The sequence below is a fragment of the Hemiscyllium ocellatum genome, chromosome 9, assembly GCF_020745735.1.
Source record: "Hemiscyllium ocellatum isolate sHemOce1 chromosome 9, sHemOce1.pat.X.cur, whole genome shotgun sequence".
In the NCBI taxonomy this organism is placed as follows: Eukaryota; Metazoa; Chordata; class Chondrichthyes; order Orectolobiformes; family Hemiscylliidae; genus Hemiscyllium; species Hemiscyllium ocellatum.
Genome location: NC_083409.1, coordinates 57,326,219 through 57,347,194, shown reverse-complemented (window position 1 = coordinate 57,347,194; position 20,976 = coordinate 57,326,219). Strand labels below are relative to the sequence as shown.

Genomic DNA, 20,976 nt, shown 5'->3' with positions numbered 1-20,976 from the left:
GAAGAAGAAATGTAGAAATACTGTTTGAGTGGGGCAATGATATAGAAAGGACAGTGGGAGAAACTAGAGAAAACGTAGCTGACCTCTCTAACTAAAAACACCTGTTTTTAACAGTTAATGATCAACGTGGAAGAAAACTGTTCCAAGTCTAGCACAAACACCCCATACTTTGAAAAGCAACAGATACGTTTTTGGTGATTTATGTTTTTAATTTTTAAAGACTCTTAGGATGTCAAAGCTTCTGTCCTTGTCATGTAAATGACCAAATACAATTCTTGGATTTGTTTCTGTAGGTATGCACCTGAATGTTTGATTCATTGCAAGTTCTACATTGCTTCAGATGTGTGGTCCTTTGGTGTTACTTTGTATGAATTGCTAACATGCTGCGAGTCTGATTATAGTCCAATGAATGTAAGTGACTACATGTCCACCCACATTTCCATTTATGAATTACCCATGTCTATAAGAGTCTCTGACATTGCATATTGTTTTCATTTTCTCAGACGTTCCTGAAATTGATTGGTCCAACTCAAGGTCAGATGACTGTCACAAGGCTTGTTCGGGTACTTGAAGAAGGCAAACGTTTGCCTTGTCCAGCTAATTGCCCTGATGAGGTAAAACTAATAAATATTTTGTTACTGACTCGCCATACTCCAGTCTGAACTGCTTCTAGCTCATAACTTAAGTACCATTATTTGCGGGGGGGTTAGTGAGAAGACGTTCAATTGAGCAACATCAAATAATACTTAACAGAAATGCAACATCCTATTGTGCGTGGCTTAAGAGAGGACAGTCAGTAACTTAGTGGAAATGTCTGTCATTTTGTTGCGAAGTTGGTGCTCACACTACTGTTTGTAATTAATTATCATTGGCCTCACTTTGGTGGTGAAAGAGGAGAAACGAATGTTTCGTAATGATCAGCCTGTGGTATCCACGCTCTCTACAAGCCTAACACATGCACACGCTGGCTAAATAATGACCAGTTGGCAAATAACCAAAAAAAATCTAAAAAATGTTTTTGATATATTTGTCTGAAAGAGAAATCCTGGTGCACAGCAGGAGAACTCCCTTAATCTTTCTCAAATAGTAACTTGCCATATCTAAGACTTGTGTTTAGTGACTCAACAGAAAGACAACATCTCTGATGGTTCAACAATAAAGCACTCAGGATTATTGTGTATAAGTTCTTGATTGGCTCTCAAGGAAGATGATATTCAGTTCACATCCAAACAATTTCTAACTTTGTTGTTTTACTTTTTCTCAGATTTACTATCATATGAAGAAGTGTTGGGAACACAGTCCAAGCAACAGAACCACTTTTAAAAACCTCACGAATGTATTTGAGTCATTGCTGCAGAACATGTGATTTTTTTTAAATCTGTGGATGCTGGAAGAATATTGAATTTGAGTAATGCAAGACAAGCCAGTAGTTATCTTTTTAAAAAGTGTCTAGTTATACAGAAGGAAAAGATAGAAGTTTATTATTAATGTTTTTTTAAATGGAAATTTATAGAAGGCACTATTCCAATATGTAGCAATGCCCTTCTGTGCAGTCACCTTCAAGTGGTACAAGTCATTAAATTGTCATCGATAAAGTACATTATATTTTAGTTTGCAGTTTAAATTTCTATATTTCTCCAGCAACAAAACTATTTTGTAAATAGCTTGAATTTTTATTTTCCTAAGTGTGGATATAATTTTCTGAAATGGTGCAATCTTGGTTGTTGGTTTTAAACACATATAGAGTTAGAGTTATCGGGAATAGGCTTCAGAAATGTGCAGCTCAACTTTAGCAGATCTGTAAAGGATTTTCTGCAAATAAGGGATCACTTAATCTTGGGAAAGATGGGACATAGCATCCAGTGCTCCAGTTGGGCTATTACGTTCAGCTGGCCACTGGAATGATTCTCCATTTCAGGTACTAAGATTTCTGAGTACATATGCCAAATAGCATTTAAATTCAAACACTTCTGTCTTTATTGCAAATATTTTTCCTCCTTTAAATATACAGACTGAGCCATTTACTGTCAGAAGCCCTTATTTGGTAATCTGCCTAGAAACCAAAATATATAAATGCACTTCTGCCTTCACCTGAGAAAAGGGGATGGAACAATCTAAAATTAAGAATTTTGTCTTCCCGATTTTGGATTGTTGTACTAAGCACTGTTAAAAGACGACAGCTCAGCATAAACATTACAACCTGGAATTTTCTTGGCTGTGTGCATTATATAAGGGCTAGGGTATAATGAGCTTTTTTATGCTCATTAAATCTTTAAAATAATTAGGTTAAAAACTCATTTGTTAAGGGAATGTTATCTTATATATAACTTTAAAGAAATTTTAAAAAGCATCTATCATCTTTACAAATTTTTATTTAGCACAATTGCTCTGCTTGATATTCACACGAATTTTGCAGTTTCACTTCCATCCCCCAACCACAATTCAGCAACCAGCACTTAAGAAAATAACTTAAATGCATTAATTTTTCTAGCCAAATGTTTGATTTTTGTAATATAAAATTTAATGCTTTTATGCATTGTAGTCTTTTAATGTAATGTAGACATTAAACTGTCTGCTTATGCCAAGAAGAGTTTTTGGTTGTTGACCTTATTTTATTGTCTTTTCTTGATGGTACAGTTCTGTTTGTTTGTGGCAATGGTCAGGTTGGTACCTTACCCAATAATATAACTGAATGGTGAGTACTACGGAGGTTTCTATGGGCTATTCTGACTGGTTTATCCACTGGCTGCATTTATTGAATGCCGCTACCACAGGTGGTGCAGAGAACTAGCGTATGCAAAACTCATGTTGGGACTAACCTTATGAACTATGTAAAAAGAACTGGAAGATTTTGAACACCTGTAGTGAATCAGAGTTTCTTAGGATGAGCTGAGTTACCTCAATGCAAAAAGGCAAGTGACTTTGGAAAAGCATTGCATGTGTGCAGGTGGTGGCTAGCTTCATTCGTGGGTTACCTCACAGGATGGAAATTGTGGTCTTTGAAAAATGTGAATGGGAATATTCTAGGAGGTAATGTATCAGCAGGCCACCTTGTGGGTTTGCTGTCCAATTAAAAGTGGAAACCACTGAGGAGAAATGCTCTGTCGTGATGAAAAGGACAAACAGGTGGACTGAGATGAAAGTTTGAATGTATCCTCATTCCAGCCAATAAAAACCTGCTGACTGGTCGACACTTGCCTTGTGAAGATAATGATAAAATTTAAGGCCTAGTTGTTGAATAGGAAAGACATTCTCAAATATGTCAACAATCGCTAAAAACTGAATTTATAATTTCTGACTTGACTCAAAACCACCAGCGAGTAAAAAGTGAGGTCCGCAGATGCTGGAGATCAGAGCTGAAAATGTGTTGCTGGTTAAAGCACAGCAGGTTCGGCAGCATCCAAGGAACAGGAAATTCGACGTTTCGGGCCAGAGCCTGATGAAGGGCTCTGGCCCGAAACGTCAAATTTCCTGTTCCTTGGATGCTGCCTAACCTGCTGTGCTTTAACCAGCAACACATTTTCAGCTCAAAACCACCAGCAGAAAGTGAGGGCTGCAGATCAGAGTCAAAGTGTGGCACTGGAAAAGCACAGCAGGTCAGGCAGCAGCTGAGCAAGTGAATCAACATTTTAGGCATAAAACTGCCAGGTTATCTATTTGATCAGTCCAATAGTCACAAGTTAATTTGTTTGCTTGTCTTAGCTTTCTTCCACTATATTAAAATCGTGCCTATTCAGAAGCAGATCAGACTCAAAACATTGACACTTACTTTGTCCACCAGTGCAGACTTAACCACCTGTTTAGTTTTTCCAGTACACTTTGATTTCAGATCTCCAGCAGCCATAGTACTTTGCTCTTTCCAAAATCATTTAGACATGCAGAAAGCAGTTGCTTAAGTGCAATGTTCATCAACATTAGATGGAATTCACCAGCAGAGATATTGCCATCTTTATTAAAAAGATACCAAATTAAAATGGGGATCATATGTGCAGCAAGAATTGGTGATTTAATTATGTAACTTGACACAAATTTATTTTAGTGTACAAAATAAAGCCAATACATAGAATCCAATATTATACCCATGAAATTCTGACATGGTCAAAAATCAAATTTTAAAGCAGAAACATCAGCATACGGTTATAATCTCTACTAAAAAGTACATGGTTTCAAATCTTCTAAATCAGTTTGTGCTAAAGTAACATGGTACATTCCAAACAGTTTCTGGCTATATAGCATTTGAAAGGAAATTTAATCACTAATTCCTCATGTTTATATGTTTTGCTGCGAAAGTCAATGTATTTAAATTGTCAACTCTGGGAAAACAAGGAACATCAAATACTAGAAGACTAAGAACAGCGGGAAGAACAGAATTGGATGACTAGTGAACCTGGATGTGATAGGATGCTAGAACTCTGTTCCATGGCTTAGTTGAGAGAGTATTTAGCATAAGTTGTTCGACATGGTAATGTAACCAGATTGGCAATTTCTTTTTAGATACAACTAGTACTACTCCTGATATACTCCCTTACACTCCTTAGTGAAAGAACTTGTTCTCCTAGCATTAAGGTTGTGATAGAATACAATTTTGTTGTTGCAGGATCAGAATTTCTCATGGATGTCATTGGCAGTTCTGAACATATCCACATTCACTCTCTCAACTGTGTCAAGTCTGCATCAGTCAATTTATTCCTTGACTACGCTGTGGGGCAGCTCTCTCAAATGGTAGTTGAGAGCTTGTGGTGATTCATAGAATCCCTAGTGCAGAAAAATGGCATCAAGTCTACAGATCCAACAAAGAGCATCTCATCCTATCCCTGTAACTTCATATTTTTACCATGGCTAATCCACCAAGACTGCATATCCTTAGACATTAAGGGGCAATTTAGCATGGCCAATCCGCCTAACCTTTGGCCTATAGGAAGAAATTAGAGAACAGAAACACTGTGAAGTGTGCATCATTGTCCAAGACTGAAATTTAACCTGGAAGCAGCAGTGCTAACCACTCAGCCACCGTACTATCCTGCAGTTCAGCTTACTCTATTACATCTAATTTTTTATCCAATTGAGTAGCTTACAAGGTCATTTTCAAGGGCAGGCCACTGTCAGCCACACTGCCAAAAGAATGTGAAATATATAGACATTTCTTTGAAAGGGACATAAATTCATTGGTTTTTCACAAAGGATCTATGAGTTTTCTTCATAACTATTAACTCTATTTAAAATGCCCAGCTGTTGTGATGGGATTTTGATTTATCTGAATTTTTGGCAGTTTTCTTTGTTACTAGGTTTTTTAAAAAAACTACTCAGCTGCACACTATAAAACAGCTAGTTAGTAGTGAAGGTAATTTAGATTTATTCTTCAGTAACTTCAGGGTTTGTATTTTCATTTCTTGATCCAAGGTGCTGTTGCAAATATTGTTCACAGAACTAGAACATTAGATACTAGTCTTAAGTTTGTCTTCATTGGTTTGATGTTCTCACCACATGTTCACTTCATGCAATTTAGCAATAAGCATCCAAATTTACCTTTTCAAAACTTTCCAGTTTCTTGACTGCATCCATGTTCACTTGAATCTCATTTCACAAATAAAGTCCAGTATTCATAACTAAAAATTCATGATTATTACATCTGACTGCTCAAATGTTTTCTGCTTTGATTTTGAACAAATAGATAATACAGTTCAAATATGATCTTGGTATTAGTAATTTATGGCTTCCTATGATAATTCAATCATCTCTACTTTGATTTTTGTTCTGCATTATTTATATCTGTGCAAGTTGTACTGGTTTCTTTCAATCTAATACCAACAAAATCGAAGCCAGCTTGCTAAGTTTTTGTTAGTAGACATCACCAATCCAACCCATTGTTGCTCAGATTGACAGGACATCTGGTAACTAAATAATAACCAAGATTTATCACTTGTCATTAACCCTACCTCATGCCACATTGCCAAAACAATTTTAAAACTGTAGCCACTTCAAGCATGGCTTCTGTTGCAGCAGCCTCAAGTTTCCTGCATTAACTCAAGTTTGTCTGCAATTCTGATTTTTATTCTGACTTTTAAATCTTGACTTTGATAAAGCCAATGGCTATTCACGTCAAAAGTTTTGTGCTTGCTAACTAATCTCAGGTTTGCCATGAGAATAATATTTAAAAGATCTGACATTAAAAGCTAAATTCAAATGGCAGTTTCCAAACCCACACCTGGATTACCACACCACTCTCCCAATAAAATAGTAACTAGAATGTTTACAATTGCCAAACAAATTCTGGTTTGCTAAGGCTCTTCAGGGAAGCAAACATGCTACATGATTTCAGACAGTCTGAAATAGCACTGCAGACCCACTGTTTTCAAGGCCAATTAGGGATGGGCAGACAGGACCCAAAAGTAGCAATGGCTCAGGCAAGGCTCACAATGTCTCTGAAAGGCTTCAGTTTCATGGAACACATGGTGGAGGACACTAATCTGATGTCAACACTGTCAGTACTGAACAGACATATGTAGGAAGTTGCCCTTGGGCACAACAGAGTTACACTGCTACCAAAATGGTTGCACATGAGGCTACAAGCATTGGAAATATCCTCACAGCAATGGAGACAGTAGCATTGGCACTGGGAAGAATGACATGCGATCACTGATGGTGAGAACTCAAGAGACCAACTAGCCTAATACATGAACACGAGCACAAACATATTGCGAATGGAAGAAACAGAGATAAAGCACTTAATATAGGGTAATCTATTAGCTCACCAGTCCTTCACCTACACTAACAGGAAACAAATAATAGACATAAATTGGTCTTTTAAGCTGCAACTTGAAGGGTACAACAGGAATCAGCGCTAGGGTGTTAACTATTTACAACCTACATCAAATTTGCTAAATTTGTCAACAACACCAAGCAGGAAAGCAGGTTGTCAAGAGAAGGTAGACAACCTGCAAAGGGGTACAGACAGCTGAAATGGGTGGACAAAACATTGGAAGATGGAGTATAATGTGGGAAATGTGAATTTGCCCAATGTGGCAATAAGAACAAAAAAAGCAGAAGTTACAAACAAAGACTCCAGAGCTCAAATGCAGAAAGATCTGGGTACCCTGGTAAGTGAATCATAGACTGAAATACAGCAAACAAGGGAAATGGAAATTGAATATCATTTATTACAACAAAAATAAATTTTACTGCATAGTACAGGGCTTGTGGTAAGCCCACATCTGGAGTATAGTGCATAATTTTAGTCTGTTTAATAAAAGAATATCACATTGGAAATAGTTCAGAAGAGGCTTACTCAACTCACTCCTGTGCTGAGGGCTTTGAAGACAGCTTGAACAGATTCCCATAGTCATTGAGGTTCAGACCAAAGCCAAGTGATCATATTAAAACATAATCCTGGGGGTTCTGATTGAATGGATTATGGATGTTTCTGCTTGCGGAGACTGAATATAACTAGGTGGCAATGTTAAGAATAAAAGATTCTCCCATTTAACATGAGGAGAGCTTTTATTTCTGTGCAGTTGTGTGGACTTCTCTTCCCCAGTGAAGGTTGGTCACTGAATTCATTCATGGGGAGTTAAACTAATGATAGGCAAGAGTGTCAAGAGCTGTGTGCAGCAAACAGGAAAATTGAGTTAAGACCACAGGATCAGTCACCATCTTGTTGAATGGTAGAGAAGGCTTGAGTAGCAAATAGCTCCTATAACCCCATATTCCACTTATCTCTCTCAGCCTCAGCAAATGTTGAAATTCACATTGCCTTCTTGACATTCTCACACATGCACTCTCTCTCTTTGGTGATGGCCAAGAACAGCCAGATGCAGGGCCTCTGTTTGTAACCTGAGGATGCAACAAATAGCATTCTCCAAATGACATAACAGTATGTGCACAAAAGTAGTAAAGGATCATAGTGAGCATGTCAGTGCTGAGTTTACTGTGGAGATTGTATGAATTATGGGCACCCAGAGGACTGTTGAACATTTAGTGGGGGGGGTGTGGGGGTGGTGAAGATGACAAAGCTGAGTGTGCTCGTGTTAAAGTTTGAGGTGTGTGAACATTTGGCAAAACTTCCAAAGGGTTTCCAAACCTATACATGCAAGGTAAAGAAATCTAACGGACCATGAATAACAATCTCTAGAGAAAGTGTGGAGGCTGTCATGGAGAAACCATCCAAACTACATAGTGGCTGCCAGAAATATGTACAGACATACTTGCCTTTAGACCCGGTGTCTAAAATGATCAAATGCCAACAGATGAACAGGGAGGGACAGGTGTCCCCAAAAGGTTACAGATATAACTGTCAAATCATTTGGAGGCTTCAGTTACTCTTGGAATGGATGCTTAATCTATCAAAGTATTGGCACTGTGCTCAAATTGTCCAGCAACAAAGTATACCTGCAGTTCTAAGCTGTGACTTGGCGCACAGGAATCATGCATTCAATTGATAGCCCTCATCACCAGTAATGGATTAAAAGGCACCCAGGAAGTTTGGGAAAAAAAAAATCAGCCACCTGAGAACATCTTGGTATGACAATGGCAGCTTTCCAGAATCTTGAAAAAACCACTGGCACTAGTCACAGGTCACTTGTACATTCAGTAACATAATGGATAAAACCTGTTCAATGTTTGTGTCTATTCTGCAGGAACCTTGATGGTAGCTGATGATCACCATCTGGAAAATACTCTTTGTGCCTTGCTGGATTAGTGAGAAATGAGAATCAGGTCATCACCAGATTCAGCAATGATTCGCAAACTGGTATAACAGCAACCATAAGATGATCCCTAGAATTATCCTGTTTTAATGAAATTCAGCATCACAAACAATGGGTCGCTACCACTTCCTCAAGATTTAGCTCCTCCACCATAACATACAGCAGTGACCATCCCCTTTTGGGAGGCAGTGTTGAGTGACACTGGCATTCCTTCACTTGCAGTAAGCTGAGTCGAATGGTAGATTGTTGGACAATGCCTCTCTGCGCTCTCCTCTTTCACGCGCCTTTTAGTCTCCCTTTAGATGCTGCAGCCCTGGTCTTAGTAGTGTTAGCTTTCTATTTCTGATGCACTCTCAGTAGAGGTTACAATTACTGAATGAATAACCGCAGTGCAAATTACTGCACTCACAATCTCAAGGTCTCCCACCTCTCCCTGCACTGCAAGTGAGACAAGTTTGGCTAGCTTCCAGAATGCTATAACTATTTATTCACATCTCTTAATTACAAATCTTCCACTGAATTTCCAACTTCACAGAACTAGTGGTACTTGGAACCTTCATTATTCACCCGTGCACCTCAAAATTATAAAAGACTGATGAAATTATCTTAATTAGTGTAATTACTTTCCTGTCATCTTTAAATTAATCCACCCACCAACCTGACTGTCTCTAAGAAAAGCACCAGTGGTGAAAACATGTCCCAAGTCATCTACCATCATCTTAAATGCCAGTCAGCAATTCTCTACTGAGCTGATAAAATTTCACCCACAGATTATCCTTCCACCTACATTCTTTTGCTTATTGGTCACCGTCTTGGTTGCAATCACTACTTTTCATTGTCATTAACAATCCACTGAGCAAAATATTGAGATTGAAAGTGCAAATTGTAATCGAAGCAATTTACTAATGGCCTGGATTTTATTTGGGTTGTTAATTGTTATTACAGTGTATTTAAATAAGCCACAAATAGTGAACACAGAACTGAGGATGACAGTTTTTTAAAAAGCCTACAAAAAAATTTATAAAGGTGGGACAGAGTTATACAGTATCCACTTTCCTTAATCCACAAGTATTGCTCAAACTGTGACCAGAAAGACTTTTTGAAAGTTTTGATACCCTTTTGAAGGATGCTAGACAAATTAGGATAGATATCTTACACCACTTCCTGTGAAGCTTAGCTGCATCACTCCCAGCTTGTTCTCCCTTTGGGATTAAAAGTTACAGTCCAACAAAATTCCTGAAATCAGCACAAACACCAGAAGTCAGAACATGTCAGCAGCTGAAATATAGGTCTCAACATTATGTCTTACTAAGACTATCTGATCTAATACTCACCTTGGATAGCAATTTATCTGCCAACGTGTCCACCAAAGTTACACATCCAATTATGAAATTTTAAATGTCTCAAGAACTCCAGCAACAATCATGTACTCGACAAAATTTGTAGAGATCTTAATTCAATGCACAAATACTGATCATTCAATCTATTAGAGAACATTTAGCCACTTGTCACAAGATTACTCTTCCAGGATACTCTTTCACCATTCTCTTCAAATTTAAGGTGGGATTCCAGTCTAGTGTTATTTTATCTTGATTAAATGGCAGAGACTAGTGCACGGCAACTGTGAAATTGGAGTACTAAATCATGAACAGTCCATTCATCTGCCATTGTCACTGCCTAATCAAATAATTACATCATTATCAAATAAAAACTCATGGTGCAAGGGTAATATATTTGCATGGATAAGAGAATGCACAATAGGTGTAAATGGGTCTCTCTTAGCTTGGCAAGATGCACTTAATGGTGACACTAGCAGATCAGTGGACTGTTCATCTTTGATGAAAGGACAAACGGTATAGCTGACAAATTTGCTGATGACAGGTAGGGGATACAAGAAAATTAGAAAAAGATATTGAGAAGATAAGGAAGGGGGCAAAGATATAGCAAATGGAGTATAATGTGGGAAAATATGAATCTTCATTCTGAGGAGGATTAAAAAAAATACTATCTAAATGGTAAGAAATTTCAGAGCTCCAAAAAGCAGAGGCATCTAGGTGTGGTTGACCTGGAATTGCAAACGTTTAGCATGAAGATACAACATGCAATTAGGAAAGATACTAGAATTACAGTCTTTCCTCCATATTTGAGAGAGCTGCATTTCCAAGAACTCCCCTGAATGATGAATTTCAAACGTGTACAGCCCATTAAAAATTTAATTAAAAACTCATTAAAATAGGTTAAAAAATCAGTTATACGATATACCTGTGGGTGTTGAACCTTGTTGCTACTTACTTTTTGGCATGAGTAGACAAATTTGATAGCCGAGAACTTATGGATAGGGGATTAATTGTATTGAGAAGCAAATTGAATAACATGAGATGCTTCAGTTATACACTGGGTCACACTGTATCTGATGTACAGTAATGGTCACTAAGGAAAGACGTAAATGCATAGGGCAGGGGAGTTCAGAGAAAGCTGACTAGACTAATAACTAGAATTGACAAATCGTCTTACAAGGAAATGTTGGACAGGCTTGAATCTGCTGGAGTTTATAAAGGTTAAGAGGCAACTTGATTGAATCGTCAAAAATCCTTAGACAGATAATAGTGAAAAGGATTTTTCTTTTCATGGGGGAATCTAAACACTAAAATTATGAGTTGTCCATTTGAAAGAGAGATTAGGCTAAACTATTTTCCAAGCCTTTAGAATACTGTCTCCTTGAAAAGGTGGTGGAAGCGAGTCCTTGAATATTTTTAAGACCTGTAGGTTCTTGTAAAGAGGTTGAAAGGTTATCAGAGATAGGTGGAAATGCAGATGAGGTCAGTCACGATCTTATTGAAAAGTGAAGGGCCTACTCATGCCCTTAGTTTGTATGTTTGCAATTGAAATTGAAAGTACCCTCCAGATTGTACTCAACCTTATACAAGAAAGCATTCAATGTACTGCTAATCTCTCAGGTTTACCTACTTAAATCCCGAAGCAAAGAACTGTCTTCTCAAACTCCGAAGTGCAGTTTGAAAAACCTCAACAATACATAGATTGTTAAGTGTTAAATCACAACTCCCTAATTTCCTCCCTACTTTTCTGGCATTAGATGTGAAAACGTAGTAATTCAAACATCTTTAAAAATCACATTGTTAACTTGTATAATTAGATTTAACTGTCCATAGCTGGAATAGAATGGTAGTGGGTAACAAAAAGCACTTTGAATATAACCATATGTGTTTCACAAAAGCTCCACTGAATCTAAGCTCAGTCATGATACCTTCATGGACTCGAGTACTGCCCTATATATGTTGCAGCACTATTGTATAAAAGATAATACCTTGGGTATCTTGAGCCAGTACCAGCTTTCAGTCTAAAAGCTACTAAAATCACAAAACTCATCAAGAAAAAATATCTAAAAAGGACAAGGAAAAACAGAAAAGTGATTAAGACTTTTACTTTGTTTACTATTCAAAAAGAAAACAGAAAAGTAAACCACAGTTTATGATTCAAGTGTAGTGAAATGCACTTCTGCTTTTCCCTGGTAAAAGTTAGAAACTTTTTTTTATAAAAAGAAAACTAGGACTATACTACCACAGTCCCCAAAAATTGTAATTCACATACCATATTAAATCAAAAACAGAAATACATGAATCAGCATTAAAACTTATTTCATAGTATAACCATCCCATCAATAAAAGAAGGACCTTCAAAGCAGCCAAAAAAGAACACAAAGTATTTTTAAATGTTAAGTGATATATGATGTATGCAACACAAAAAATCCTAACATCTTTGCTTTGGTCAGTGGGAGCAGGCCATACTGCATAGTGTAACTATGAGGACAACTACATCAAATAAATGTCAGTTAGTGCAGTCAGAGAACAAGTGGTTCATCCATGGTAAAAAAGCTAATTTCCATATACATCCAATGCATTCCACATATGCAAACAAATCTGTAAAAAGTGCAATTCAATAACTAAACTAGAGAGGTGTACCAGAAGTGAAATGATTGAAAAGATAGATAATTTTGGGGGGGCGGGGACTCAACCTTTTTCCTCATGACCTTTTCCCTCCCTCGCAAAAATCTTAATACATTCTAATGTGAAACACTGAAGTGTGATTAAGCAGAAAAGCTCTATAATTCTTCCTGCACATTCCATGAAGACTGATTGAAAGAAGTTAAAACTGGTCCCACTCCACCATAACAATAGAAATTTGAAACCAGATTATGCAGCTGCCTTCAAAACAATGGGAGGTCAAGAATGCCTTTAGCAGGCATGAACCAAAATGCATGGTAATGCGATGCTGGGAGGGATGATGGGGGAAGTAGGGGGAATCAGATTAAAAATCCTATTTCAACATAAAAACTTAAGGAAACCATTAAAACTTTTTTGTTTTTTTTGAAAGAAAATAAATTTTCTAAACAGAAAATGCATCAACAAAGGGCAGCTTCACATTTAAACATACGTTCCAGCATTAAGCAAGAGAAAACAGCAGCAAAAATAACAGCAATAAATCAAAATATCCTCTTTTTTTTGTAATAGGAATCAGCATAATGGCCACCAAGGCCCTGCGAGTGCTGTCCAACGTAGCCTCCATCTGGACTCACTTCAGGGGAAGGCAGGAGGTAGGAAGATGCACGTTTCTGACCAGTCACTGGAGACTTAAGGAAAATATGGAAGAGTTTATTCTCAAATCATGTTTAAAAAACATTTGTACCTTGAAATTAGTTTGTAATAAACAATAGCATAAGATTTCTAGCATTACAGTAATTTTAAGTTAAAAAACAAAGGAATTGTTGGAAGTACTCAGCAGCTGTGGCCACCATCTGTGGTTAAGGAAACTGTTTCTTTCTCCAGAGATTCTGCACTGAATATTTCCAGCAATTTCCAATTCTTTTAAAACATGATTGCTATCAGAATCACTAAATTCTTGCAATGAAAAACTAGAGTGTTCTCCAATGGCATAACACTGCATTTCACCAGCAAGATGAACTATACAACACAGTAAAATTTTAGTTGGGTGTTCTGGTCTCTGCTGAATTAATTCAACATCAGTACAGTTGATCTCCACTCTGGACAGAAATGTTCCTCCCAGTTCAAGATGTCCTGCAGCCAGTGACATCCCTGACCCTATCAGTGCAGAAGAAACACTCAATCCTGCAGTCACATTAATGTACACCGACTCCAACTGTTCTGTCACACAGTAGATAAGTAGATGGAAATAAGGGATTTCTGATCTAGCTTTTGGTGGGAGCAGGCATGTCTACTAGGTCCTAGTATTATGCCTTAACAAGTTGTTACCATACAATATTGTTATCCACAATCCGTGTCTCTTCTGTAAATACACTACGGTGCTATATTCTTTGCCACTGCTCATTAGATTGGTCCAAGAGAAAATAAAGTGGACTGATGACAGTGACTACCTCAAACAACACTTGTGCAGCCCCCATTGTGCTATAAGTAGCAAATACATTAAGGCACCAAGAGTGGTCATCTGGGAAAATAACTGACTCATCTATCATCTCACTTGCCTTGGAATCAAAGGCTACACATCATACAAGGGAAATCCTCAGCTGAAAAAGCATCTGTTATTTCTTGAAATGTGGAATGCTCCACCACAGCATTTCACTGCAGCAAATGGTTGGCAAACAAATGACAAAGTGCTGCACTTTTAACTGCATGATTACCTTCAAGGTATTAATCAGGGTACTCAGGTCAAATACTGAATAGCTTTGAAGGAAGAATATGCTCTCTCTTTCTCTGGTCTTCCTTTTCTATCTCAACAGATGACAAACATCTTGACTGCAGAATAACTAAATCCCAATTGCATGCAAGTGTTGCCAGTGTTCTTGAAGCTTTGAGATAAAGTTTCAACAGAAGCAGGCAAAGACCCCAAAATCTTCTGTTTTTCCTACTGGACATCTGATGCAAGACCACCATCACCCTTCTACATTCTGCAGGTATTCCATAACATCAACTTTCAGCTGCTTCTTTAATCTCATCCACACACTATTTTAATCAATTTATTTTGGTTTCTCTGAGGATCAGTGTATTTTCTCCTCAATCTATCTTTGACCTGTTGCCTTTGAACTCCTACTGACGTTTAAAACACATGGACATTGTGAACAGAATTGTCAAAAAGACCCCAAGTCACTCAGGAAAATTTCCTCACAGGGTAACCAGAGAAACATCATCCCCATAAATGGAATGAAAGGGGATGGTGAGGAGCTGTTCCTTCAAACAATAGTTGGATCTCTCTTGGGCTTGTTGCTGATAGGCTCACCAGTTACAAATTGGGAGAAGAACCAACTTGTGAATGGAGGTGTAGTAAGCAGTTCAAAAAGTAGTACATGCAATCCAGGTCAGCACTTGCTGCCCATCCTTAAGTGTCCTGGAATGGAGTGGTTTACTAGTGAGGTCTGCAGATACTGGAGATCAGAGTTGAGAGTGTGTTGCTGGAAAAGCACAGCAGGTCAGGCAGCATCCGACGAGCAGGAAAATAGACATTTCCGTCAGGAGCCCTTCATCAGGAAAAGGCTGGGAGCCTCAGTGCTGGAGAGATAAATGGGAGGGGGGTGGGGCTGGGGACAAGGTAGCTGAGAGTGCAATAGATGGATGGAGGTTGGGGTAAAGGTGATAGGTCAGAGGGGAGGGTGGAACAGATAGGTGGGAAGGAAGATTGACAGGTGGAGCAGGTAATGAGGGACGTGCTGAGCTGAAAGGTTGGAACTAGGGTAAGGTGAGGGAAGGGGAAAATGAGGGAACTGGTGAAATCCACATTGATGCCCTGGAGTTGAAGGGTCACAAGGCAGAAGGTAAGGCATTCTTCCTCCAGGCGTCAGGTGGTGAAGGAGTGGCAATGGAGGCGGTCCAGGATCTGCATGTCCTCAGCTGAGTGGGAGGTGGAGTTGAAATGTTTGGCCACGGGGTGGTGGGGTTGATTGGTGCGGGTGTCTCAGATGTTTCTAAAGCGCTCTGCAAGGCGGCGTCCAGTTTCCTCATTTCCCCTCCATCCATCTTATCCCAATTCCAACCTTCCAGCTCAGCACTTCCCTCATCTTCCTTCCCACCGATGCATTCCACCCTCCTCTCTAACCTATCACTTTTATCCCCACCTCCATCCACCTATTGCACTCTCCAGCTACCTTCTCCCTAGCCCTAGCCCCAGCCCCCTCCCATTTATCTCTCCAGCCCCCGAGGCTCCCAGCCTCATTCCTGATGAAGGGCTTATGTCAGAAACATTGACTTTCCTGCTCCTCGGATTCTGCCTAACCTGCTGTGCTTTTCCAGCAACACACACACAACCCATTCCAGAGGAGCATATAACTATATTTTTGCAGAACTGGGGACAAGTGTAGGTTAAACCAAATATGAATAACAGATTTTCTTCACCAATAAATCATGTATTTCTTTAAAAACAGCTTATAGTTTCACCCTAACAGAGGTTGGATTTCAATTCTAGATTTATTGAGCTTAAATCCTACCAGTTGCCACGGTGAAATTGGAATCTGCGTTACAGTGCATAGTCTGGGCCTCTGATTTGAGTCCAGTGACATCAGTATAGGTATGCCACTGTCTCCTATCTCCCCAGTGTGCTAATTCAAAGTTTGCTCTATCAGTTTACCGCAATGCAGTGACAATTCTATGGAATTTATATCACCGATCTCCAACAAGCAGCAGGAAACAAGGCAGGCAGGGGAACATAATTGGGCAAGAGGCCAAAAATCAGTTTCCCTACTGCTGAATGAAAGTTTGCAATTAGGTTCTTGGAACTTTAAAGGCGGATATAATTTCCCAATGGCAAGCATCAGAAACTCCTTGTGTGTGTAATGTAGGCTCATCAGATGCTAGCTTGTCAGAACTATGAACCTTTTTTCAGTTAAGAACTACACAAGCAAGGAGGTGCCTTCAGATTCAGGACCGAAGAGGTCCCATGTATCAGGCAAGTTTTTCACCTTAGTAGACATTGGAATGACATTGAATAGACTCTGAATTTCATGAGCGACCAATGCTAGCCTGAACTGTCATTGATTTATCAGCTACAAGCTGAAACATCTTGATTGATCATTTAGTCACCGGATTTACACAAATTTAGTCAAAATGATCTATACAAACTTTTTATAATTTCCATTAGGAGTCACAAGAAAGCAATCAAAAACAGGAGGCATGAACAATTGCTTTTCTCTCCTCTCTAAGTGGAAAACAATTATATTAGAAAAGCAGCAGCATTTTCATGCTGTGACTGGCTCAAGTTTACATACTCAATTTACCATCAAGAATAAGATCAGCTAAAATATTCTTATAATGTGAGACAACAGTATGGCTTTAAGAGGCTCATTTTGTCCTGTTTTTTTTTAAAGTGAAGGAAGGTTGATAGCAGAGTGCTAATTGGTCTGCTTTAAAGTCCATAAAGAAAACAGTTTGTGAGGCAGAGGGATTTTTGTTTTTAAAAAGTGGGTTAAAAGTTTACCTAACCAGCTTGTGTTTTTTTTTCCCTAAGGTTGGAACAATAGAAGCAACCTGAATGGTTGCGTCAAGCTCCCACAGAACCAGGATTTTTAGTTTTCCGGTAGAAATTACTATTGGAGTGGTGAAGCTGGATCTGGAAGCTCCAGTAAGTGTCTTTCCCTCTCTCTGTTGGCTTTTCTCTCTTTGTTTTTTCTTGATGTGTTTCCTCCTGGATTGGAGAACTGCCTTTGAGACTATCTATTTTACTGAATTTTGCTATTTGCTGAGTGTGTGCTCATGGAATAATTACTATAAGGGAACAGTTAATTAGCATTATTTTGCTATGCAATTTGTAGAGTTACAATAAACCCATTTTTAAAAAATTCTTTTGTCTATTTTTACACTACCATTAAAATATAGTGCGTTTGCTTAACACAGTAGTATGTCCAATCAAATTGCATCTGGGATGCAACACCTTTTTCTTACCTTTAAAGAAAGAAAAGTTAGGGCCCACAGTATCTTCTAAATATATTGAGGGGGTTTAGTCTAGTCTATTAACATATGTTTAGTCATACTGCAGTTGATCACTGGAAACCAAGTCCTGCTATTTCCATTGTCATCACACAAGTTACGGTTTTAGATTAGATTCCCTACAGTATGGAAACAGGCCTTCAGCCCAACAAGTCCACACCGACCCTCCTAAGAGCAACCCACCCGGACCCATCCCCCAACCCTACATTTACCCCTGACTAATGCGCCTAACACTATGGGCATGGTCAATTCACCTAACCTGCACATCATTGGAGTGTGGAAGGAAACCACAGTACCCGGAGGAAACCCACCTAGACACGGGGAGAATGTGCAAACTCCACACAGTCACCCGAGGCTAGAATTGAACCCAGGTCCCTGGCGCTGAGGCAGCAGTGCTAACCACTGAGCCACCATACCGCCCATACTTTTATAAAAGTATACGAACTTCTGCATACACCTGTCTTCTATATCTATTTGACAAAGCATAGATAAGAATTTCTATTTTAAAATAAATACTTCTAGCCACAGATAAATAATAAATTATGAACAATTATGATATAACTTTATTCGATAATCCTTAACTCCCTTATAAAGCTCCCTCTACACACACACAATAATTAAAAGGACGTTAATGTGGTGGGAAAGACTGGGAAGAGAGTACGATGTCCCTGATCATGGGGTTGACAGCAATGATCCTTTTGGCTGATAAGGGCTTGTTGTTCCTTTATCCTTCTTCTGCAAATACTTTCAATGACTTTTAGAAGACACGGAGCAACTGGTTCACACTTAAAGTCACTGACATATTGATTTAAAAACTACAGTTTTCAATAATTGTTACGGGGAAATAAATTATAGAGCCACAGAGATGTCCAGCATGGAAAGACCCTTCGGTCCTACTCGTCCATGCCGACCAGATATCCCAACCCTATCTAGTCCCTCCTGCCAGCACCTGCCCCATATTCATCCAAACCCTTGCTATTCACATATCCACCCAGATGCTTTTAAATGTTGCAATTGTAGTAGCCTCCACCATTTCCTCTGGCAGCTCATTCCATACACATACCACCCTCTGCGTGAAAAGGTTGTCCCTTGGGTCTATCTTTCCCCTCTCACCCTAAACCTATGCCTTCTAGTTCTGGATTTCCTCACCCCAGGGAAGAGACTATTTATCTTATGCATGCTCCTCAAAATTTTATAAACCACAATTAGGCCACCACCTCAGCCTCCGACACTCCAGGGAAAACAGCCCCAGCTTATTCAACCTCTCCCTATAGCTCAAATCCTCCAATGCTGGCAACATCCTTGTAAATCTTTTCTGAACCCTTTCAACTTTCAGGACATCCTTCCGATAAGGAGACCAGAATTGCATACCATATTTCCTTCGTGCTTGCTTTTTGTTTGAAAAAAACTGCACAGTGAAGTATAGCACCTTAATTGCTGGAGGTCTGATGGCTTCTGACCAAACTAACATTCATACCCACAAACTGTTCAGGTACAGGGGAGTCAGTTAGAGTTTTTGGCAGTCAGAGGCCTTTGATAGACAAGTTGTCACCATTCCAAAAAATGTAATAGACAATAGGTGCAGGAGTAGGCCATTCTGCCCTTCGAGCCTGCACCACCATTCAATATGCTCATGGCTGATCATCCTTAATCAGTATCCTGTTCTTGCCTTATCTCCACAAACCTTGATTTCACTATCCTTGAGAGCTCTATCCAACTCTTTCTTAAATGAATCCAGAGACTGGGCCTCCACTACCTTCTGGGGCAGAGCATTCCACACAGCCACCACTCTCTGGGGGAAGAAGTTTCTCCTCATCTCTGTCCTAAATGGTCTACCCCGTATTTTTAAGCTGTGTCCTCTGGTTCGGCACTCACCCATCAGCGGAAACATACTTCTTGCCTCCAGAGTGTCCAATCCTTTCATAATCCTATATGGCTCAATCAGATCCCCTCTCAGTCTTCTAAACTCAAGGGTATACAAGCCCAGTCTCTCCAATCTTTCAGTGTAAGGTAGTCCCACCATTCCAGGAATTGACCTCGTGAACCTACGCTGCACTCCCTCAATAGCCAGAATGTCTTTCTTCAAATTTGGAGACCAGAACTGCATACAGTACTCCACGTGTGGTCTCACCAGGGCGCTGTATAGCTGCAGAAGAACCTCTTTGCTTATATATTCAATCCCTCTTGTTATGAAGGCCAGCATGCTATTAGCCTTCTTCACTACCTGCTGTACCTGCATGCTTACCTTCATTGACTGGTGTACAAGAACACCCAGATCTCTTTGTACTGCCCCTTTACCTAAATTGATTCCATTTAGGTAGTAATCTGCCTTCCTGTTCTTGCCACCAAAGTGAATAACCATACATTTATCCACATTAAACTGCATCTGACCACTCACCTAACCTGTCCAGGTCACCCTGTAATCTCCTCACATTTCACCCTGCCACCCAGCTTAGTATCATCAGCAAATTTGCTAATGTTATTACTAATACCATCTTCTATATCATTAACATATATTGGAAAAAGCTGCGGTCCCAGCACTGATCCCTGCGGTACCCCACTGGTCACAGCCTGCCATTCCGAAATGGAGCCATTTATCACTACTCTTTGTTTCCCATCAGCCAACCAACTTTCAATCCAAGCAGCTAACTACTTGCTACCAACTTAATCTCCTTTTGTGCACATGTCCTGGCTCCAGCACATCTGCATCTTCAAACCCACTGTTTGAAACAACAGCCGAAAAATGCCACTTAGAATGAATGTCAGCTAATTTGCTTTTAAAAAGTGCAGTAATTCTTTCCATAATACTTAGGTTTTAAACCAGTTCGTTCCCCATTTTAGTCCACAATCAAAAATAAAGAAAAATTGTGTCTTTACATTTATAAATTACCTTCTATAATTTGATAATAAAAATATCAGATTAATGTCACATATCAAACTTACACAATTCAACCCCAAGTTGCACTATAACAAGTTAATCATGCATTTATAGTTGCTTATATTTATAATTTCTACTAAGATAGCGACTTAATAATCAATTATGATAAGATTCATCTTCTTGCAATACTTCACTTGTCATCTATTCCAAACCACAACTCCAATGTTCCAGTCAATATTTTCCACCTCAGCTCTCCCTCAATTACTTTACAGCTTCATTGTAAAATCCAAACAATGCTGTTGACCTTTGTTGATAATAGTATCTTTGCCTGCTGACATTCAACTGCCTCTTCAACATCCTTATTCCAAGTATTTTCCATCTCAAGAGAGAAAGTCACAAGTCTCAGTGCACAATGAGGAGAAAGTGAGGA

At 39.0% G+C, this 20,976-nt stretch overlaps 2 protein-coding genes across 4 annotated transcripts in view; one reads left to right on the top strand and one right to left on the bottom strand.

Annotated features, from left to right (window-relative positions):
• jak1 (Janus kinase 1) overlaps window positions 1-2,588 on the top strand; it is a 131,653-nt gene extending 129,065 nt beyond the window's left edge. For both annotated transcript variants that reach the window (XM_060830382.1, XM_060830383.1), the window contains 3 exons: window positions 294-411; window positions 504-614; window positions 1,265-2,588. In XM_060830382.1, the coding sequence (XP_060686365.1) occupies window positions 294-411; window positions 504-614; window positions 1,265-1,366 (331 nt within the window). In that variant the 3' untranslated portion in view covers window positions 1,367-2,588. The remainder of the gene's footprint in view (window positions 1-293; window positions 412-503; window positions 615-1,264) is intronic.
• Window positions 2,589-12,133: 9,545 nt separating this feature from the next.
• raver2 (ribonucleoprotein, PTB-binding 2) overlaps window positions 12,134-20,976 on the bottom strand; it is a 92,251-nt gene continuing 83,408 nt past the window's right edge. For both annotated transcript variants that reach the window (XM_060830380.1, XM_060830381.1), the window contains one exon: window positions 12,134-13,350. In XM_060830380.1, coding sequence (XP_060686363.1) covers window positions 13,204-13,350 — 147 coding nt within the window. In that variant the 3' untranslated portion in view covers window positions 12,134-13,203. The remainder of the gene's footprint in view (window positions 13,351-20,976) is intronic.